The sequence below is a fragment of the Malania oleifera genome, chromosome 5, assembly GCF_029873635.1.
Source record: "Malania oleifera isolate guangnan ecotype guangnan chromosome 5, ASM2987363v1, whole genome shotgun sequence".
Classification (NCBI taxonomy): Eukaryota; Viridiplantae; Streptophyta; class Magnoliopsida; order Santalales; family Ximeniaceae; genus Malania; species Malania oleifera.
The window spans coordinates 83,192,804-83,216,877 of NC_080421.1; the positions used below are offsets into that span (position 1 = coordinate 83,192,804).

General features: G+C 40.6%; 1 protein-coding gene across 1 annotated transcript; it reads right to left on the reverse strand.

Moving 5' to 3' along the window:
• Positions 1 to 805: 805 nt before the first annotated feature.
• On the reverse strand, positions 806 to 4,885 carry LOC131155734 (vicilin Jug r 6.0101-like). The gene is made up of 6 exons (XM_058109099.1): positions 4,476 to 4,885; positions 3,828 to 4,003; positions 3,581 to 3,661; positions 1,815 to 2,102; positions 1,280 to 1,637; positions 806 to 1,167 (listed from the first exon to the last, which is right to left on the reverse strand). Exons 1-6 carry the CDS (start codon positions 4,783 to 4,785, stop codon positions 1,004 to 1,006), a joined length of 1,377 nt encoding a protein of 458 aa, XP_057965082.1. The 5' UTR covers positions 4,786 to 4,885; the 3' UTR covers positions 806 to 1,003.
• Between the last annotated feature and the right edge of the window lie 19,189 nt (positions 4,886 to 24,074).

Consider the following 24,074-nt stretch of genomic DNA (forward strand, 5'->3'; position numbering starts at 1 on the left):
TTTCCAGTTTTTGTTTACCGCTGCCTAGTTTTGTATGACGTACGGAGTCTTCCCTAGGGCTCCTTTGGGCCTGGGATGTTATCAGTAGTATTTTAGACAGATGATATTATGATATACAGATAGGAAAAAAAATGCTAAATAAGTAGCAGGTCTTTACATATATCCTGTAAAATTTTCCCCCTATAACACACATATTTTCTGATAACATTTATAAAATTACTAGCATAACATATTTCTCTTACCTGACAAAATAAGTTCATCCACTAACGTTCTAACTTAAGCCCCTAGCATTCATAATTTCATAATCCTGAAAATATCATGTATATATATTTTCCTATCAAAGAAATGAATTCTCGAGAATAAATTTTCATACTTATATTTCCTTAATTATAAACTATTCATTATCTTACCTAGGATCCTAGGAACACCCTTTAGGTTCCCTAACCTGCCTACAATATAAGCCCGAAAACCATGAATTCACAACACCCACATAAATCATCCTAAACACCAGTATAACAACATCTACTACTAAATCTAGATTCAAAAATACCTACAAACCAAATAACCCTTAAACAATTCACTTATCCTGGTTTTGAGATGGTTTACAAACTTCTCAAATTGAAATTCTACTCTAAGTAAGTTACAGAAAATCTTCCTAAGATCATCATGATAGCTTTTGATCGTTGAAACATGGTGAAAAGGGGCCGAAAATCTAGAGAGAAGTGAGAAAAATCGAAATCTAGTGAGAGAGAGAGATAAAATTAGCTGAATTTTCGCCCAACGTAGTACTAGAACAAAAGGAAAATGAAAACGATACAAAAGCAGATCCCCTTTTATTATCTTATTTGGCGCCATGACGCGCGTAGTACGTAGGTCAAGCTTATATACACGTTCATGTGGATCCATGCACACACAGACCTCTCACGTACATATATATACACACAGCTCCACCATAACTCTGCTGATCAGTATTCCGCTAGCTCTTTAACTATTTGTGATGTGATCATGCATCCGCGCGTCCCTTATTGCCTTCCCGCCACTGCTTTGGCCCTCGGAAGAACAGCTCCTCTTCTTGGGCCCCGAAGACGTCGTCTATTTTCCTAGACGAAGTGTCGAACGCCAACTTTTTCGCCTCATCCTCCATCCTGCTTATTATGTTCCCCTTCCCTAAAAATTTTGGTCGTATATATATATATATGTCAGCCACAGAATTGCATCAGAGTTTCATCTAACAAAATGTTTTGTTTCTTGGTGGTGGATGAATTAAAGTTATGCATACCTGCAAGTGGGTACTTGACATAGCCTTGGCCATTGACCTGAAAGAACAGAATCTGAAGATTTTGATCCTTGTTGCCATGGCTTGGGCTCCAGGAAGAAACCATCGCAACGGGGTGGCCGGGCGGCACGACAAGAACCGTGGCGGGCCTCAACTGGCCGCGAATCTTCTGGTAGGTGGGCGCACCCTTTCGTTTGGATTTCTGCAATTCCTTCTCGCTCTTTCCTCCTCCGCCTTCATGTCGCTGGCTTGACCCCCGAGAGGAGACGTGAGGACATGCCATCTCGAAGTATCCTTCCCCTCTTACCACTATTGCTATCTTATGTCCTCTCGAATTGTAGACTGGCCCCGCCATGGATCCCTACCAATATACAGGAATCAAAATCGCCAGAAAGAGAGAGGGATTCACATTTTTCCCACGCTAACATTGTATTTGTATTTAGTTTCAAACTCGAAATTACTTCTTTACGTTCCTTTAATTAATTAATAATATAAATGAAGTAATGTTAATTTTTTTGTGCATGAATGAGAGACGTACTTTGGTGATATTGGCATAAGCGACGATGACATCGACGTCGCGGAGGCGGTCATAATCATCGGAATCAACCTCATGGAATCGTCCGTATTTGTTGGACATGGAGGGGTCCTTTTTTAAAAGGTTGAATGCTTTGTTCTTCTTCGACTCTTTTTTACCAAAAGGCCACAGGCCATCCTCTTCCTCCTCGCTTCCCCGCCTGCTCAACTCTTCCAGTTGCCCTGGCGATGCTTTTACAACTATTCCTCTCTTCTGTTCTTTGAAGATCCCACCCCACTTTCTCTTTTCACTCTGCTCGCAGATTCCCAACATATATACCACTATTAATCAGCTAAAAAATATGCATATACGAATGATAAATTAACCTTCGAGATTTTCTATCACACTTTACTCTCTAACAACAGTAAATTTATAAAAAAATTTGGAAGTCATTTAGTTAATGAAACTAATTTTTATTTTTCATTTAATTTCTAAAAGTTAAAATAAAATTAATTAAAAATTTTTTTACAACATTTGTTTGCATGAAATAAATAAATAAATAATAATCAATTTTGACACCTATTACTTGTGAAAATAATTTTATTTTTTATTTCTAATTTTTCAAATAATTACGAAAAACGCAACCTTATTTTCAATTATAGAAAAGTTAGAAAACAAAACATTTTTTTCATTATTTTTCTCAATTTCTAATTCTCACTTTACATATAGGACTGTGAAAATTCAAATCTTGTCATTTGATTTGTGTGAATTATGTATATATATATATTTTTTGTAAATCTACACAAATTCAAATTCAAGCTCAAAAAGTTTATAATTCCAAATATTCTCTTACATAAAATTTGAAATTTCAAAAAATAAGTTCACTTTTGTGATTATTTCAAAAAATTAAAATTAAAAATTTGAATTTTACGTTTTAAAGCAAAAGACATTAATGTTTTCTAAGATTTGGGGAAAAAAAAGAGAAAGAGAGAAAGAAAATGACCACTCTTGTGGTTTTTTAAAAAAAAAATCAGAAACCTCCTTAAGAGTTTAATATATCCACAGAGTTTCCCTGAAATTTGCCGTAACACATACTAACACCCCCTCTTGTATTTTACAAGATGACAAGAGTTTTGAGGGGTGTTAGCGTCTCAAAAATAAAATGTGAGAAGAGGTTCGTAAGAGTTTCGAAACATTAGGCTCCGCCTCTAGGTTTTTTGAAACCTCGAAGGAGGGGCATTACTGTCTTTTTGTCAAATCTCATGGAGGTTAGAATCTTTTGTCCTATACTTTAGTTTGTGTAGATTATGTCAATAGTTTTTTGCAAATCCATACAAATTAAAATTCAAGCCCAAAAACCACGATTTCAAATATTTTTTATATAAAATTTAAAAAAATTTGTTTTTTATGATTATTCTAAAATTTAAACAAATTCTTCATTTTATTTCTCTTTTAATATGAATGTTGAAAAAATAAGAATAAATTAAAATTTCCATAATTTTTAAAAACCTAAAAATTATAAAATAAAAATTATTGTTCACAATTAATTGACCCATATTAATTTATGTTTTATTTGAATTGCGATTAATAACATGAAATTTCAGGATGAAATTGTCACGATTTGGACTTCAAGAATAAGAGACATACTCACAAATAAATAACAATCTTGTAATCATTCTGAAATTTCTGGAATGATTTATGCTTTTAATATATTCCCTTTTAATATATATGCGCACATAAATAAATATTGTATTCATTCCAAAGATGCAAGGGTTGAATATTATACGTACGTTTAGAGCAGCTTCGAGCAACTCAGTGCTGAAAGCTCTGTAAAACGTCTCTGGGTTCTGACCGCCTGCCCCGTAGAATGCCTATATCCATGCAAGTCAAGACTTTCAAGAAATTAGGGCTATTATAGATATTAATTTAAAGATTTGAATAAATATTTTCTCTCTCGGGAATCCAAATTCAACTCCATGTAAAATTTTTATGTAAAAATAATTGGGTCGTGCAATAAGGAACTGAAAACGAATTAACCTGGACACTCCCAGGAACAGAGACTGATTTGAGGAGGTTGACGATCCACAGTTCCTCATTCTCTTCGTTGTTGATTATGTAAACAGGGACCCCTGCGTTAATCCGAATAATATCTCCACGTTGAACGCTCACGCTTTCCAGCTTATTCTTCCTCACCAACTTAATAGTTGCTCTTCCTGCAATATTCATTGAATCATCAATATCTAACTGAGTCAACCTTTTTTCTTTTCTTTTTTAAGCGAAATAAAATTACTAGAAAAAAAATCACTTCTTTCACCAAAAATTGAAAATTTATCAACAATAAAATACTACACATGATAAATTCCAAAATTTGCTTGAAATCCTTTTTCTTTTTTTTTCATGAGCTTCTCTTTCCTTTTTCCTCTTTTTATTTATTTATTTATTTTGTCATTAGAAATATGCACCGAATTAAGGCTATGCAAAGAGAAATAACCCAAATTTTATTGAGAAATAACCGAATTAAGGATTACAGGTGGCGGACTTAGATTTGGATTTGTGTGAATCTAAACAAAATCAAATATAATTTTGTATTATATTTGTCTAAATTTATATAAATTTAATTCCAAAACCTTTTCTGACAGAGGCGGAGGCACTTCTAAATCTCTTCTGAAGAAAAAAAAACCTTACCTTGAGTGACAAAAAGGATGGATTCAGCATCGAAGTGGACAGGAAGGACGAAGGTGCGAGGATTGGCCCGCAGAATGGCCACACGATAATCCTCGACGCCCCTTAGAAGCTCTGACCTCTCCACGAAGCTCTGAAGGATCTGAATTCCGCCTTCCTCACTCTCAATATGCGTTGTGAAGTCCTCCTCGTTGAACATGTAAGGGTGTCCTTCTTCCTCTTGTCTTGCAGCTGCTGCAGCAAAACTACGAAACTGTCCTACAGAAAAAGAGAAGACGATCAGCAGAAGAGCAATCTCTGTTCTAAGATCCATTTTATTTTAACTGATGACCCTTTGGCTATAGGGCTGTTTCTGTTTTTCTGAATGGAGAAAGGAGGGAGAACTAGTAAGGTATATATGCATAAAGCGAGAGAACATGCATGCAGACGTGTGTCCTCCCTACGTATTGATTGGAATTGAGAAGCGGCTTGCTGCGTACGTGAGGGGCGGCACGGCAGGACGGCACAGCGTCGTTTAGCGCTTAAAATAGTTAAAAACCGGATGGTATTGCCTGATGCATTGAACGATAACGTCCCAGCCGGATCTCGACCGCTTGCTCCTGACTACCAAAGTTATCAGGAACTACATTTGGAACTTGGATTTTTGTTCTTCAATTATTTTCTAATATAAATTGTATATAGGGAAAGAAATGAAGAAAGAAAATGACAAATTCCAAAGTTTTTCCAATAGTATTTGTTTCTGCCTTTAAAAAATATACTTCAAGTGAATGAGTTAATTATAGAGGCAATCAGTAAGTAATTATTTATATTTAAGGATAGATTTTATTTAGGGACTCTATTAGTTGTGGAAAACTGCCTCACAAAGTGTTAACTTTTTGATGAACACTTGAAAGTAGAATTTGACGAATATAAAAACAGGTGCAGAGAAGATGAAAAAAACTTTCACGTAATTCATTTTTTATCAATTAATACAAGCACAAAATGTATTTATAGAGATAAAATACAATAATAGAAAAATAACTAATTTTCTACATCTTTTCCTACTTTGACATGTGCTTCTTTATACTTTAATTCAATTTACTTAATTTGTGAGGCTATACTCCAACACCCCCTCAAGATGTATATGTATATTGTTGCAGGGTAAAATTTATAGGGTTGCTCCTTCGACTTCCGCTAACCTGAAAGGGGAAGAGAAGAAAGGCTTGGAGGACCCGGGGTGTACTCCGGGGGATCACTTCGATGTGTAAGTAAGAGAAATGCTTTTAGAGAGGCAAAATGCAACAGTAAAATAAGTTGAATGACTTACCTTCGCTTCTTCCTTGCCCCCCTTCTTACAGTAGTTAGAGTTGACCCTTAGGGTGATTTGCCTTTATTACGCGGGGCTTGAATTGCTCCCGAATCATAAAGTGGTCGTGCACATCACTCGGCTATTTAAGTCGCTGGCGTAGATCTCTCTTCCTCTTTATTGAGTTGGAGTTGATTGCTCTCATTAGATTGTTTGACCTTCGGGGGGGGCCACGGGATAGGTATTGTGTTGCTCTTATTGGCTAATTTATTTTGGGCATATCAGTTGTCCTCCCCTCAGTTTCAAATTTCTGGATGGAATTTTGAATCTGTATTCTCCCCTCAGAGTATGTAATGCTCCTACCCCTTCTTCTTCTTCTTCTTCTTCTTCTTCTTCTTCTTCTTCTTTTCAGCGTTCCGAGCTGATATTCCGAGCTGCCTTTGTGGAGGAATTTTACAGAGTTGTTCTAAGCTGGGGAGAATTTTTTGAGCTGGTGTTCCGAGCTGGGGAGAATTTCCCAAGCTGATATTCTGAGCTGAGTGGTGGAGAACATTTTCCGAGCTCATGTTCCGAGCTGATGTTTCGAGCTGTTTCACGGAGGACTTTCACCGAGCTGTTTCGAGCTAAGGAGAATTCCGAGTTGTTGTTCCAAGCTAATATTCCGAGCTGATGTTCTGAGCCGTTTCGCGGAGGACATTCATCGAGCTTTTTCGAGCTGTTGTTCCGAGCTGATAATCCGAACTGATATTCCGAACTGCTTCGCGAAGGACTTTTACCAAGCTGTCACGAGTTGGGGAAATTTTCGAGTTGATATTCCGAGCTGAGTGTGGAGGACATTTTCCAAGCTAATGTTCCGAGCTAAATGGTGGGGGACATTTTGCGAGCTCATGTTCCGAGCTGAATGGTGGGGGACATTTTCCAAGCTTATGTTCCGAGTTGAGTGGTTGAGAACATTTTCCGAGCTCATGTTCTGAGCTGGTGTTCCAAACTGATTTCACCAAGCAAGTTCATGGAGCAACTTAGGGGAGCAGGCCTTGTTGAGCATCTCGTGCCGAGCTTATTCATGAAGCGAATTTTGCCGAACTAATTTTGCTGAGCAGCTTCATGGAGCAACTTTGAGGAGTGGGACTTGCTGAGAAAGGTTGCCGAGCATCTCGTGCCGAGCTAATTCATAAAGCAAATTTTTCCGAATTGATTTTGTCGAGCACCTTCGTGGCCATTTAAGCCTAGTAAGTCATGCTCATCTACTAGGCTATTTTTTGGCCTTTTGAGTCATGCTTGCCAGTTTAGCCTTTTTGCCTAATGAGTTGTGCTCAAATGTTGGGCTGTTTTCGGCCTTACGAGTCGTGCTCACCGTTTTGGGCTCTTTGCCTAATGAGTCGTGCTCATTTGCTCGGCTTTTTTGGCCTCACGAGTCGTGCTCGCCATTTGGGCCTTTGATGCTTAATGAGTTGTGCTCATCTTCTGGGCTTTTTTGGCCTCACGAGTCGTGCTCGTCATTTAGGCCCTTGATACTTAATGAGTCGTGCTCATCTGCTGGGCTTTTTTGGCATCACGAGTCGTGCTTGTCATTTGGGCCTTTGGTGCTTAACGAGTCGTGCTCCTCTGCTGGGCTTTTTTGGCCTCACGAGTCGTGTTCGTCATTTGGGCCATGGATGCTTGGTGAGTCGTGCCCATTTATAAAGGGTTTCAATCCAATCCTTTTTCCGATGCGTCGTCACCATCCTATCTATCCTGCAGAAATGTGATAAATGCATATTTAAATGTGTTGTACCTTGGGAAGTGGCTTAAATGAACGTTCACATTTATAGGTTGTCAGTATGACGCTGTTTCTGAGGCGACGTTGTCTTTCCGAGGCGCCGTCTGTCCTCGGGAAGTTGCATATACTCGGTATTGGCGTCACGGCCGTGCACGTGTCAGTGATTTTCTGTACGTTCGTGGATTCTCTGTGTCCTTTCTCTCTCTCTCTCAAGACACAAACCTTCTTTTGTAGGCAAGAGTTGTTGAGATTCCCGCCCTTGGGGATTCATGCCGTCCTCTCTTTATAAAGGCCAGACTCCCTCATTTTCTTCTCATCTTCAGTCCAAAGGGTCCCCTACTTGTCGTTAGGTACGCTCTCCCTTTCAATTGCATGTTTTTTTTGTTGTTCTTCATGTTCTTCACTATTCTTGCGTTCACTTTGTCTGCTTGATTTTTCTTGTATGGTGACTTCGCTTTTTTTGCGCAAAATTTTTCTAGTTTGATTTGTTTTGGCATCTTTCCTTCTTTGTTTTTGCTGGGGGCTTGCTCGTTTGATCCACTTGTAAAGGTTTTGTTTTGTTCACTCTTTGTTTTACTGATGGATTCTTCCTCGCAGCCTTTGAGAGCTCCTACTACAGTGAGGAGCACTTGTTGCAACCTCACCCCCTCCGATCTACAGAATGTTCGTTATTTTTTTGCCATCCCCCAGAGTATTACCATTAAGTTACCCTTTGTTTCCGAGTCAGCCCTTGATCTAGGCTCCGAGGAGCTCTGCCTGTATACGGATTACTTGGACTTGGGTCTTAGACTCCCTTTTCCCCCCTTTATCTCTAATGTATTACGTTTTTACCGAATAGCACCCTCCCAATTGGTTCCGAACTCCTACCTCTCGCTCACTTATTTCGCCGTCCTTCTCCTTTGTCTGGGCCACCGGCCTACAGTTCCTCTCTTTAGAAGTTGCTTCCAGATGTGAACATACTCTGTAGAAAAGGAGCTGTACTATTTCAACTCTTTCCTAGGTTATAAGCTTTTTACATCGGACAGTTCTTCCACACATAATTGGAAGTCCTGGTACTTCTTTGCGTCGGGGGAGTTGAACTATACGAGCTCTCTTGTCTGGTCTGCTCCTCTGGATGGTAACATTATCTATCCCTATCTACCTTTTTATGCTGGGCTGCGCGTAGGTTATCCGCTGACTTGCCTGTTTTCCTTTCATCCCTTTTTCTTTTGTAGTTCGGGTGCGCTACCTTCTTCCAAGGCTTTCCCCAGAATAGTAGGCCATCCTAAAAGAGCTGCGAGCCCTTGGTGAACAGGAGATTGTCCCTCAAGAGGATCTATTCCAGGAGCGTGTCCTCGTGCAGTGGGGGATCAGCCCCGTTTCCCCAAGTCTTACCTTGCCTTTGATTTCTATATATGAATTCGGATACTCTCTCTATTGTTGGTGTTTTTATCTCTTCTCTCTCTCTCTTTGCAGATATGGACTTAAACAGATATGAATCTCTCATGGGGGAAGCTAAGAAGCAGAGGACGAGTAGGAGTAGGAAGAAGAGAAGGGAGATCAAGGGAGAATCCTCTCAGACGGACGCACCTACTGTAGGTGATACCGGAGCTCGTGCTGATGAGAACAGTGCTACTCCTCCTCCGATCCCCCCGGCTCATAATGAGGCAATCTTTCATGAGCCGATCCATTTTGCCTCTGCTCTATGCCGGGCGGTACATGTCGAAGACTATGTGCAGGCTCAGTGCACTCTTCTTGATGCTCTTTCAGCGAAGATCCGCTACACCTCTTACTAGGTATACTCTTCGGCTGGGTTATTTTTCTCCTTATACATTGTTTTGTTATCTATTTTTCCCTTTGTACTTCTCCTCAGCTAGAGACGATGGCCTTAGCCCAAGAAGAGAAGGTTGCCGAGATGTACCGATAGACCTTGGATGCCAGGGAAAAGTACGTGGTTGCTCAGAATGAACTTCATGATGCCGAGATCCATGAGCGGGCCCTACAGGCTGAGATTGAGCGTATTCATAGGGAGGAGGTACCTGCTAAAGAAGCTTCCGCTGCTGCTAATGCCTCTTGAAATGCAGTAAAGGAGTACAAGGACTCCACAAAGTTTGTTATGGACACTTCCAAAGTTTACAGGTTGGGGTTCAGGAGGTGTCGGGATTAGGTCAAAACCAAGCACCCTAACCTTCCCCTAGACGGTGTGAGCGCACACGGATATGGCAACGAGAGTCCCGAATCTGTGGAAGATCTGGACAAGGAAGAGGAAAGGGAGGAAGAGGAAGCTGGAGAGGGGAGCAAAGCAAGCTAGTTAGCTGGAACTTCACTTGTAATATATATATTCTTAAACTTTATTGATGTAGTACAATTACTGTAATCGGAACTTTTATTACTGCGTTGTAAGAAACACTTTCAAGAATAGTATTTTTTTAACATATCTGAGTTCTATGTATTATTAATCTTTTTCCCCTCTACATCCTCCAACTTGTATGTCCCCGGCTTTATCTCGATTGTAACTCTATATGGACCCTCCCAATGAGCTTCAGCTTGTGCGACCCCGACTCTGTTGGGCTGTTTCGCGTCTTCCTTAGAACCAAGTCTCTGGGCTGGAAATTTCATACTCTGACGCGATTGTTGTAGTATTTTGTTACCCTCTGTTGGTATGCTACAACTTTTAGACTCGCCTGATCCTGTCTCTCTTCCAGCAGGTCTATTTCTGATCTGAGCTCTTCACTGTTGGCCTACTCGTTAAAGTATTGCCTTCGCCAGGAGGGTATCCCTACTTCTGCTGGGATAACTGCTTCTGTGCTGAAGACGAGCATAAACGGGGTTTCCCCTATTGTCGCTCTCTTGGTGGCGTGGTATGCCCATATGACGGATGAGAGTTCCTCTGTCCATCTACCTTGAATAGATTCAAGTCGCGTCCTCAGCCCGTGCAGTATCATCCTATTCATGTTCTCTACCTGTCCATTGCTCTAGGGGTGCGCCACTAACGCAAAAACGAGCTTAATAGATAGGTCCGAACAGAACTTTTTGAAGCGCTCGTTGTCGAACTTCCTCTTATGATCGGTAACTATTGCCCAAGGGATTCCGAAACGGAAAACCACTGATGTCCACACGAAGCGCATAATGTTCCACTCTGTTATGGTGGCTAGGGGTTCGACCTCTACCCACTTAGTGAAATAGTTGATTATTACCAAAAAAAACTTTCTTTGGCCAGTTGCCTGCAGTAGAAGTCCTAGGATGTCTATTCTCCAATGGGCGAAGGGGCAGGGACTGGTTAGAGGGGAGAGTAAATTAAAGGGTATGTGTGGTACTTCTGCGCATCTCTGACACCTATCGCATCATTTGACGAGTTCGAGCATGTCTTTCCTCATCGTGGGCCAGTAATATCCCTGTCGCATGGCTTTGTGGGCTAATGCCCTACTGGCAAGGTTGTTTCCGCACACTCCTTCATGGATTTCCCTTAGTACGTATTTCCCTTCCTCATTGCTTAAACAACGAAGGTAGGGCAGTGTTAGGGATCGTCTGTATAGCTCCCGGCCTATCAACGTATATCTTGCTGCCTTCCTTCTCACTTTCAGAGATTCCTTGTTGTCCTCTAGTAAGGATCCATCCTGAAGGTACAGGAAAAGAGGTGCCCTCCAATCCTCCTTGCTGGTTCCAAATTCCAGTGAGTTAATTCTTTCCTCCTTGTATGAGGGTTTCCCTATCCGCTATAGATAAATAGTGTCCTTCCATTCCAAGCTGGTTGTTGAGGCCAGCCTAGCAAGTGTATCGGCCTTTTTGTTCTTGGCCCTTGGTATGCGTTCTATATTAAAATGAACGAATGCTTTTTCATATTCTTAGGCCTTGGCGAGATACTTCTTCGTTTTTTAATCCCTAGCCTCAAATTCTCCTTTTAGCTGCTCTACCACTAGCTGGGAATCACTCGATACCTTGATCCGTGCCCCCCTAGGGCTTCTGCCAAGCGTAGACCTACTAACAAAGCTTCATACTCCGCATCGTTGTCTGTTGCCGAGAATTCTAATTTTAGTGTGAAAATATTTTCGCTGCCGTCCGGGGCTGAGAGGATGAATCCAGCTCCCCCTCTAGCCGCGTTAGATGACCCATCGACGTGTAGCGCCTATACATCTAACTTAGCAGCTGACTCGGGGAGCCTTTCCACTATGAAGACAGTGAGCACCTGGGCCTTGACAGCGGGCCTTGGTTGGTATTATATGTTTAATTCACTTAATTCGATTGACTACTTCGTCATCCTTCCCGAGCTCTCCATCCACTGCAGAATCTATCTCATTGGCAGGTTTGTTAACACAATTACGTTATGGGCCTGAAAGTAGGGCCTCAATTTTCGCGCACTACAGACGATGGAGAAGGCCGCTTTTTCCGCCATACAATAGTTTTTTCTGCTCCACTCAGCACCTTACTAGTATAGTATATGGGTTGATGCCTCCGGCCTTCTTCCCGTACCAGGACTGCGCTGACGGCATTTTCCCTAGATGCTATATATAGGTAGAGGTATTCTCCTGTCTTTGCATTCGTTAAAAAGGGTGGGGAACCGAGGTACTGCTTGAGCTGTTAGAAGGCTTTGGCCTGTTGTTCCCCCCATTCCAATCCTCCCTTCTTCCTTAGTTCTTTGAAGAAAGGTAAGCCCTTCTCTCCCGAGCAGGAGACAAATCTACTGAGGGAGGCTATCCTTCCTATCAAGGCTTGGATCTCCTTCTTCGTTCGCAAAGCCTCCATTTCTAACAGTGCTCTTATTTTGTCCAAGTTGGCTTCTATGCCTCTGTGGGTCACCATAAAGCCAAGAAACTTCCCTGCAGAAACACCGAACACACGCTTCGATGGGTTCAGTTTCATTTGGTATCGGCGAATGAGTTCAAATGTTTCCCTCGGGTCTTTACAGTGCTTCCCTTCCTCCAAGTTCTTTACCAGCATATTGTCCACGTACGCCTCCATTGTTTTTCTGAGCTGATCTTTAAAGATCTTGTTCACGAATCTTTGGTACATGGCTCCTACGTTTTTTAGCCCGAAGGGCATTACCAGGTAACAATATAGGCCCCTTTCTGTGATAAAAGATGTTTTTTCTTCTTCCGCTCGACTCATAGGGATCTAATTGTATCCCGAGTAGGCATCCATGAAGTTGAGGAGTTCGTGCCCAGAGGTTGAATCTACCAATTGGTCAATTCGGGGGAGAAGAAAGCTGTCCTTTGGGCATGCCTTATTCAAGTCTGTGAAGTCAATGCAAGTGCACCATTTTCCGTTCGGCTTCCTTATGAGAACCACATTGCTCAGCCACTCCAGGTAGTCTACCTCCCTGACAAAGGTGGCTTGCACCAACTTCGTCACTTCCTCGTCGATTATCTTGATCCGCTCCATTGCGAAACTCCTTTTTTTTCTGTTTCACAGGTCGGTGATTGGGGTTGACTTGCAGCCTATGCTCCATGACTGCAGCTGACCAGGAGAACACAACAACGAATTCGTTCAATAGTTCGCTTAGCTCTACTTTCAAGGTGTCAGGCAGGTGATTTTTGATTTGCACACTTCTCTCCTGGTGGCCCTTTAAGGGTATGTGCATGATGTCTTCCTCCACTGTATTGATCTGAGGATAATCGCCCTTTACTTCTAGGTCCTCCACCGTTAAAGTTTCTCTTGCCTCCATCTTTCCTTTCAGAGCCATTACGTAGCAGCTCTAAGTAGCTGCTTGATCTTCTTTGAAAAACCCTGTTCCATGTGGTGTAGGGAATTTGATTTTGAGGTGGTATGTTGACGTTACAGCCCAAACTGCATTAAGCAAAGGGTGGACCAATATGATATTGTACACCGAAGTTCGGTCAACCACAAGAAACTCTGTTAGCATAGTAACTTGTTGTGGGGTCATCCCCATTGTCACCGGTAGCATGATTGTACCCAAGGGTTGAACAATGTCTCCCCCGAATCCGACTAGGGGAGTTGAGACTGGTTTGAGTTGTTCCGTACATATTTTTATTCTGATCAGGACCAACCAGAACATGACGTTTGCTGAGCTCCTATTGTCTATTAACACGCGTCTAACTTTGTAATTTGTGACCAGTAGGGAAAGCACCAGTGTGTCATCATGTGGCTACTGTACCCCTTCTTCATCTATGTTGTCAAAGGTTATATCATCATCTTTTTTTTTTGTTTGCTACTGGTTTCCCCCTTCTCCATCGAGAGCACCTATTTAGCATATCTTTTGCGAGCACCCCCACTATCTCCTCCGCTAGCAGATCCTCCGAAGATCACCGCAATTGCCCCTATGACCTGCTCTTCTTCCTCTTTTGTGCTAGGCCTCCTCTGCTTGAGAGGTTCCCTTTGTGGATCTTCTTTCTTTATAAACTTTGACAGGTATCCCCTTCTTATTAAGGCTTCAATTTTTTTCTTCAACTGGATGCATTCCTTTGTGTCGTGGCCATGATCCCTATGGAATGCACAGAACTTGGACATGTTTCACTTGTGAAGAGGTGTTCGCATGGGTTCGGGCCATGAGACATAGTCCTTCTTTCTGATCTGCATCAGTAATTTAGAGCACGATACATTCAGGGGTGTGTAGGTGGAGAACTTGCTGGGTTATCCTTTTATCTTTAGGCTTGCATGTAGTGCACTAGTCTCGTGTCTTTTCACGGATCTATAGGGTTCTCCCATATCTTTGCTACTACTTTTCCTTTTCCATTCTATGCGACTTCCTTTTGCGTCCATCATCTCCTCCAGGTTGATGTATTTCTATGCTCGAGCCATCAGCTCCACCATATTCACTGGCGGTTTTTTCCATAGAAAGTATAAGAAACTTCTGGGCTGGAGAGCCATTGTCAAGGCTGCTAAAGCCACCCCCATGTCTAGGTTGCGGATTTCTAAGGTTTTTCGTGTTGAAGTGGTGCATGAATTTCTTTAGAGTCTCCTGTTCTCCTTGCGCCATACTCATGAGATGGCCCGTTGTTTTAGCAAATCTCTGGCTACTATGGAAGTGGCCGATGAATAGTTGTTCCATCTCTGAGAAGGAACCAATCGATCCGGGTTGGAGAGCTCGGTACCAATCTCTGGCAGTACCCTTAAAGGTTGTTGCAAAAGCTCGGCACATGATGGTGTTTGGAGCACCTTGCAACTGCATCACCATCTTAAAGGTGTCCAGATGATCAATTGGATCATACAGACCTTCGTACCTTTCAAAGGTTGGCATTTTGAATCTACTTGGCAGTGGAGCCTCCATGATCTCTTTGTTGAATGGCGGCTCTAAGGACCTTAGGGACGCTTCCCAGTACTAGGGTTTGCTTCTGCCCTCTTTCATCGTCTTTTCTATGTGAACTATTTTTTTGATCCTTTCCTCGACCTCCATGGATCTTTGTTGATTGACATCTACGCTATTTGCATCCTCTACCTTCTTGTTGAGGTAGATTTTTTCCTCGTTCTCCACTGGTTTGTCAGCTTTCTTTTCTGCACTGGGGCTCTCTTGTTGTTGGTGGAGGATGTGCCCTTCCTAACTCTTTTGCTGTAAGAGTTGGTTGAGCATATCCTTCATTTCCTTTTGGAAAGCGAGGAATTCCTCCCTACTGACACCCGATGGTTCTGCGGGTGTGGAGTGGATGGACTGGGACGATTCTTTTCTCACAGTAGGGATGGAGGTAGAACTGTGTGATGTCGGCATTGCCTGACCCTTAGGGTGATTTGCCTTTATTATGCGGGGCTTGAATTGCTCCCGGGTCATAAAGTGGTCGCGCACATCACTCGGCTATTTAAGCCGCTAGCGTAGATCTCTCCTCCTCTTTATTGAGTTGGAGTTGATTGCTCTCGTCGGATTGTTTAACCTCCAGGGGGGTCCACGAGCCAGGTATTGTGTTGCTCTTGTTGGCTAATTTATATTGGGCATATCGTATATTAAGGATGTTCATCTTGCGAAGAGTGTGATGAAAAGGAAGGGAGCCTAAAGGCTTTGTGAATATATCTTCTAGTTGCAATCTTGAAGGAATGTGGAAAAGTTTAATAATGTTTTGTTGTAGCGTCTCTCTAACAAGATGGTAGTCAATTTGTATGTGCTTTGTCCTCTCATGATGAACTGGATTGGTAGGAATAGATAATGCTGATTTGTTGTTTGTATAGAGCAGTGTTGGCTGTTGGTGGCTGATGTTTAAGTCTTGTAAGGCCAAGAGGAGCCACTAAATCGCACATGTTGTTGAAGCAAGGGCTCTACATTCTGCTTCTACAGAAGATATGCTAATGGTAACCTGCTTTTTACTTTTCCATGAGATCAATGAGTTGCCTCAGAAAATAGAAAAACCTATTACACTCCTTCTACTATCAACACACCCTGCCCAGTCACTTTCTGAGAAGGCCTTTATATAGATACCCGAACCAAGAAAATAAGGAAATTAAATAAGAAAAGGAAAAAGGGGATTTCATCAAGCTTCATCAACGAAGTCCATGTTCTTGTCGACGAAGGCCCTTCTGAGGTTTGTTGCTGAAATTCAAAGCTTCATCGACGAATAGATCCAGAATGAGCGAAAAATATCAGGCTTAGGGTTTGTCGATGAGGCCCTTCTTTTGTCGACGAACGACCTTAAGTGGTTCAGCGACGAAGGCGTCATTTCATTGAGGAATTTGATAAGGTCAATGGATCTATAAATAGATTTTCAATTGCTTCATTGTTAAGAAATCAAAATCTCACTTTCTTTCTCTCTCTCTCTCTCTCTCTATAGAACCTACGCCCACACACACTCTCTCTCTTCGATCTTTCACTGTTCGTTGCCCGTTTCAATGATCGGAAGTTACCACGAGGTACAGGGATCGAATATCTACAAGTCTAGCGAAGTGGATTCTTGATTTCAAGAAAAAAAAAAAATTAGGGTTCGATTTTCAAGCATCTCAGATGTTTTCAAGGAAATAGGTAAGGGGATTATATTATATAAGCTATGTTTATGAGTTCTAATGGAATGAAATGTTAAAACAGTTTTTAGATAAACAGTTATGGCTTTTCTATGGTTTCTAGGCCTAGGGTTCGGTTAACCGACTTTATTTTTGAAACCAACCATTTAAATTTAAGAATGATATTTTTAAAATATAGTATTGGTCTTTTTGAACATTTTTACCATTTGCAAATTGTTATTTCAAATCATATATTAGACTTGTTTTAAAACCAATCAACGATGGTAGGGTTGATTATCTCTATTTTTCCCGTATTTAGCTATATATTTATATTTAATAAAATAACAACTTGGAGTTATTCATACCCCAGTTTTAGCAGTAGTATTTACGTTCTCAAGAAGATGATTTATTTATGAATTACCAGATGAAAATTGTGTAGCATAAGTTGTTGGAATTGGTGTGATCCAAGAGGTGGGTGAATTGGGTTTTAAAATATTTTTCGCTAAATTAAACAATTACGCCGATTTACCACAGTTAATATCTCATTTAATATTGAAAACGTGTGTGTACAACAATTAAATTATCAGTGTGTGCATACATACACGTGTGCTGCATATCTCATTTAAATTAGTTATGTGTGCATGCAAGATGGTTATAACAAAATATGTACAAACATACATATACTAAAATTTAACTGCAAGAATTTAAAAAATATGGAGAGAGAATGAAACACATATTTGTTAAAAAGGTTCGGCCAATACTGCCTACGTCCCCGCCTTGAGCATACCCCTCAAGGTTTCCACTAAACCTGTTCCCTTAATCGGGCGGAGTAGAAGCCGTTTACATCCTCTCCTTACGGGGGGAGGAAAACGCTAGCTCAATTACTAGGTTAAGCCAAACTAGTCTCACTTAAGGGGCACAGACTCCCCAGTTCAAATTTTGGGCTGAACCGAATTAGTCTCACTTACAGGGCTGAGACTCCCCAGTTCAATTCTGGGCTGAACCCAACCATTACAATAAAAGCATTTTTGTACATATAAAAAAATTTCTAAATACAAGCATGGATGTACACATTAAGCTCATAAAAATGTATGCACTCTCTTATGATATGATTTGAGCTCAGTAGAGTAAAGGGTGCTTCTCTAAGTAATTAATGCACAAATAAAAAACATGAGTATATAAAATGATTGTTATGTTCTCCAATAAAGATATTTGCAAATAAAAGTATTTGGAGAATCTAGAGTTTAAGTTTAAAAGGATTTTTGCAATAATAATTTCTCTCAAAGAAAATTTTTATCAAGAAAAAAAATAACCAGAAGAAATATTAAAGCTACTCTCAAAAATGATTTTAATAAATGAGGTCGAAAATGAGATTAAATGTAAATGAGTGTAAAATAAATTCCCAAACTAAAATGTTCTCTTCAAAATGATTTTCAAAATTATGATTGGAAGAGATTGGAGAATATAAACTGTAACCCCAAAAATATTTTACAATGAAAATATGAGTGGGGGAACTTTGATTAAGAAAATGATTTGTGAGGTTTTAAAGTTAATCAAAGTTACTAATCAGGAGTAATGAGGGGGTATTTGTAGAGTTTGTAAAAATTATGACTGTTGGGGACACGGAGGTCATTTTAGAAAAAGATTAATGATGTTTAATTAAAAATAACATTGTTTACCAGCAACAAAAAATTCAACAACCCGAGAGGCTTGGTCGACCGAACTTAGGGTTCGGTTGACCAAGTGCCTGGGTTTGGTTGACTGAGAGAAATTTGAACTAGAAGGATGGTTGATCAGACATAAAGGTTGAAGGGTGATTTTCCAAATCCACACAGTTTGGTCGATCAGATCAATTTGAACTACAAAGTTTGGTCGATCGAGGGATTGGAATTTCCAATGTGGGAGTTTGGTCGACCAGGGCGATGCCCATATAATTCTGGTCGATCGACCGAGTGATAAATATGTTGACCTAGGAAGGTTCGATTGACTAGGGTTTGTCTGTATATATCTAGTCAGTTGATCGAGGGTCAACATGTTGACCAGGTGGGAGTTCGGTCAACCGAAGAACTCAGTGTAATTGAGTTCGGTTAACCAAACATGCTATCCTTGGCCATTTTGGTCCTACACCACTTATAATGTTGTCCCTATACATATGATGATTAATTCTAAGTCAATACGGAACATTTTCATGCATAATAATGTCTTATGGCCAATATAAGGTCTTTGAGAGCCGACCGAAAAAATTCAACGTCAGTCGATCGTGCCCTAAGGTCATTCGGTTCCTTATGGTCAAACTATGACCAACTGAGCATATAATCCATATCATGCATATGCATGCATTATTACAACCAAATATAAAAATAAATGCATATACATGTAAAAACAAATGTCTTTTTTTTATCTTCTTTGCTCTTTAACTCTATGTAATATGCTAAATATGAGCTTTGAGTCGTGTCATGGCTTCCATATCCTCTTGATCATATGTGTGACCTGAATTATAACTGTTCACGCACTTAAAAGCTCACATAAGAACCGCTTGTGTTTGTCAACATCAAAACGGAAATCGGACTCAAAAAGCCAACATGAGTATAGTTTCAATTGACATTAAATGAGCAGGATTTGTGTAATTCTGAACTGTAATGGTTATAAGTCGAGATATGAGATATGATGGCTATATGCCAAAAGACGAGAGATGACAACTGAATGCCGAGTTTGTGAAATGTCGATTTTTACCGAACCAGTTATGACATATATGATACGCCAATTTTTATCGAGTCAATATCTAGCAAATGTTTTCACAAAATTATGTAGAGATTATATTATATTACAATTTTATGAAGTGAGTGATGATTACAATTTTATATGATGTAAATTATCATATATGATAGTAGAGCCCTGTTATGATGATCTCATGGTAAAAACACGGTACGATAGCTATATGTATGTATGGGTGCAACCACACGTATTAGATAGAGTGTGGATGGAAAAGGCAATTGGTAAACTGAGTAAAGTACTCTCTGATGTAGAAATTCTGGGGCCCCGTCCAATGGAGTAATTCTGGATGACTCAGCCTTTGGGTGGCCTTCAAGTACAGAATGAGTAGGCACCATCGTACTACATTATGTTTGACTTAGGATTAGTCGGCCAACCATTTGCTAGGTCTAGCCTATGGGCCGCACAACCCGTCATGGGGGGAAGCGTGTCGCATGTGTATGTGATGGCGTGATGACGCTAGTCTTAGAGACCAGGTTGTATCTTTTAGGAATATATGGGCATATTTACTATAGAAAGGGATATATTGAGCTAGCAGTATGTATTTTCAGATTTACAGAGCAATATAAATTTTAAAATGCTAATTAAATGTATTTAAATGTTAGTAATATATGTACAACAAAATCTCATGTTAGCCACACACTGATAAAAATATAATCCGTCTTACTAAGAGGTGTCTCACCCTAGCATACAAATGTTGTTTCAGGTCCTCCGAAGGATCGAGTCTATCATACTACCGGGTTGGTTGTTGACCGTCAGTTGTTTTGTTAGAGCCAGTGAGTTGTAGATGGTAGCTATGTTCCTTTTGGGGATTGTAATAGTAGATTATGTTTTAAGTTATGTATGGATGTATATGGGAAACAGTTAGAGACTCTAGTAAGTATTGGATGATGTATGTATTTCCACTATGTATGTTTATGCAATTTAGCAAGGAACACCTAATTTTTCCTTATTTCGGCGAGATGTATATATATGGTAACAAAAAGATGTATGTTATGTATGTTTAGTGGCACTCCGGGCCCACCTAGAGTGTCGGGGCGTTACAATTGGTATCAAAGCTAACCAGGTTGTTAGGTCTTGTAGACTTGGTAGACGAGGTTAAAAGATCGTACCAAAGCATAAAAGTTAGAGTAGGACAAGGTTAGGAATCGATATGATAGGAGCTTCAAGTTAGCTTCGTAAGCTTGGAGATAGAAATACATTGGTGAACTTCTGTATTTTTCTAGATCAGTCAATATGTTTAGAAAATCATGACAATCCATTGATGATTTTGTTTCTGAGTGGAGGGGTGGAACTCAGGCTAGAATGAGAGTATTAAGTTAGTAGAACATGTCATTATTAGGGACGTTAAGTCGCTGAAATGAGTCTTATAGTATTGTAGTAGTAGCAGATATGTTGGGTACCAAGATTCTAAACAATTTTCTCAATTGTCTATTTAGGATGGAGTCCAGGGATAATACTACAAACACTGATGGCAGTAGCAGTTAGGGAGCTACCCATGAGGGTGGTAGTGACTCTATAGTAGAGTTTTAGGACTTCGCCTAGCAGTTTATGGTGGAGGTTATGCGAAATGCTAGGAGGCAGGATCATTTCACGGTTGAGATGGGAGGTTCTATTGATCATTTCACCATACTGAAGCCTCCTACCTTCGCAGGGAGTATAGACCCGATCTGAGTAGAGAATTGGAGTTGGGAGGTCGAGAAGATCTTGAATGTTCTATATTGTACAGATGAGCAGAGGGTGCTCTATGCGGCGTTCAAGTTAACTAGAGAATTCGATAGATGGTGGGAATCGGTGAAGCTACTTGAGGCATGGGGATTAGTGTCTGTGACAATGACGTGGGGCCGTTTTAGAGAGGTGTTCTTTGAGCGGTACTATCCAACCACTATTAGGAATGCGAAGATGGAAGAGTTTATCATCCCAACTCAAGGGCAGCAGACGATACAACAATACGCTGCAAGATTCATGGACTTATCATATTTTGCTCCGTTTATGGTACCAGATAAGGCGAGGAAAGCCTGAAAGTTTGAGAGAGGTTTAAATAAGGAGATACGGAAGCAGACGGCGATACTATATATTTAGGATTTTGTTACGTTGGTGGATAAGGCCACCATAGTAGAGGAGATCCTGTAGGAGGAATCAGAGATTCAAATTTCGAAGAAGAGGCCAACACCTTCCAGTTCTTATTCAGGTACAAGATATGGCACTTGGAAGAAATATGGTGGTGGCAGAGGCCAGTGGCGAGAGACTTGTGGTGGTGCATCTTAGGGTATCACATCTTCTTATACTTATCCTACTTATGGCAAGCAGCATGTGGGGAAGTGCATGATGGGTTCAGGTGTTGTCTACCAATGTGGCAAACTAGGGCATATGGCATGTAAGTGCAGCACAACGAGAAGCAATGCACCCCCACAGTAGCTATATCAAGGAGGTGCTCAGGCCCCACGTGGTGGATATTAGAGGGGTACTACCCAGATGAGGGTGTATTCCCTAACTCCTGGCGATGCAGAGAATGCAGGAGACGTGGTGACAAGTAATATTTATATGCAGTCAAATAAATTTGTGGTACTATTTGATTCAGGAGCAATGCATTCCTTTATTTTTTGGGGATTCATTAAATTATGTGGGTTAGAGGCACTGCTATTAGATGATGAATTAGTAGTGGCTACACCACCAAGGTCAGTAGTCATATGTAGTAGGGTGATTCAGGATTTCCCCATAGAGATTCAGGGGAGAGTACTACCAGTCAGTTTAATTTTGTTTGATACGCACAACTTAGATATCATTTTGAGGATGGATTGGCTAGCAACCAGTTGTGCCAGCATCGATTGCCACAAGAGATAGGTAGTATTCAGGCCTCCTAAGGAGCAGGAATTCAACTTTGTAGGGTTGTGTGTGCGTTCTACACCACGTATCCTTTCAACTATTCAGGCAAAGATGTTACTTGTGAAGGAATGTCAGGGGTAACTGGCGTTTGTGAAAGAAACTCCAAGAGAAAAACTTAAGCTGGAGGAGATTCTCATAGTAAGTGAGTTCCCAAATGTGTTTCTAGAGGACTTGTTGGGATTGCCTCCTGATCGTGAAGTGGAGTTCGCTATAGTGTTGACTATAGGCGCGACACCGATTTTCAAAGCTTCATGTCGTATGGCTTCAATAGAACTAAGGGAATTGAAGGAGCAGCTACAAGAGCTACTAGATTAGGGTTACATCCGACCGAGTGTTTCACCCTAGGGAGCATCGGTGCTATTTTTGAAGAAGAATGATGGGTCAATGAGGATGTGCATTGACTACAAAGAGATTAACAAGGTGATAGTGAAAAATAAATACTTGTTACCCAAAAGTGATGATTTTTTTTACCAGCTACATGGCATACATATCTTCTCTAAGATCAATCTGTGATCCGAGTATCATCAGCTGAAGGTGAAAATGGAGGACATACAAAAGACTGCATTCTAGACTAGGTATGGCCACTATGAATTTCTAGTTATGCCTTTCGGATTGACTAATGCTCCTGTAGCATTTATGTTCTTGATGAACAGGGTGTTCCACGAGTATCTAGATCAATTTGTCGTCATTTTCATTGACGACATCCTAGTTTATTCGACAAATCCTGAGGAGCATGCTGTTCATTTGAGGTTGGTACTACGGGTGCTCAGGGAGAAAAAGTTGTTTGTGAAATTTAATAAATGTGAGTTTTGGTTAGAGCAAGTGGCATTCTTGGGGCATGTAGTGTTCGAGGAAGGGTTATTAGTGGACCCCGAGTAAAATAGAAGTGGTAGTGAACTAGACGAGAGCGAAGAATGTTCGGGAGGTTAGGATTTTTTTAGATCTTGCAAGATACTATCGACGGTTTGTAGCAGGGTTCTCCAGACTATCAAGTCCATTGACACGACTCAAGAAGAAGAACATAAAGTTTGAATGGACTTATGAGTACGAGTAGAGTTATCAGGAACTGAAGTAGTGGCTAGTTACTACTCCAGTTCTGACCATTATGTTAGAGGATGATGGATTTGTCATTTATAGTGACTCATCTAAGAAAGGTCTTGGGTGTGTTCTAATGCAACAAGGAAAGGTAATTGCTTATGCTTCTCATCAACTCAAGGAGTACAAGAAGAACTACCTAACACACGATATGGAAATAGCAGCAGTAATGTATGCACTGAAGATCTACAGACACTACCTGTACAGTGAAAAGTGCGAGATTTTTACCGACCATAAAAGTCTTAAATACCTTTTCATCCATAAAGAGTTAAACATGAGGTAGAGGAGATGGTTGGGGCTTGATGGAATTGGTGTATTCCCAAAAGGGGGCTGAATTGGGTATTTAAAAATTTATGTCCTAGGTTCAACTATGCTAGCAGTATAACCACAACCTAGGGTCTATTTATATACACATAAATCCAAATGCATAGATAAATATAATGTGCGGAAATTAAATCATGCGCAACATACACACTACAACATACACGTCTAGATTAAAAATTGAGGAAATATAAGCAATGCACACATGAAATGTTATCGGGGTTCGCCCAACTGTGCCTACGTCTTTGCCTCTAGCTCACAAGCCTGAGAATTCTACTAAGACTCACTTAACCGGTGGAGCGGCACTGATTACAAGCAGGTCAATTAGCGGGCGTGACCTCAACCTACACCTTACTAGGATGGTGCACCTAGCTTTCCTAATTGGGTCTAAGTTAATCCGAGACTATTCAACAAGGCTAGTCTCCCTGTTCAAACCCGTGCCTGGAATACAACAAATGTGTATAAAATTTTTGCGTACAAGGAAATATGCTTCTTACACTAAGCAAATTATGTACCATTAAGCACAGTATAATCAATCAATCATTGCACATCAACAATATAGGAACTATGAGCTCAGTGCAGATATGTGCATCTACTCTTACTATTATATCAATATACAACCAAAGTGAGA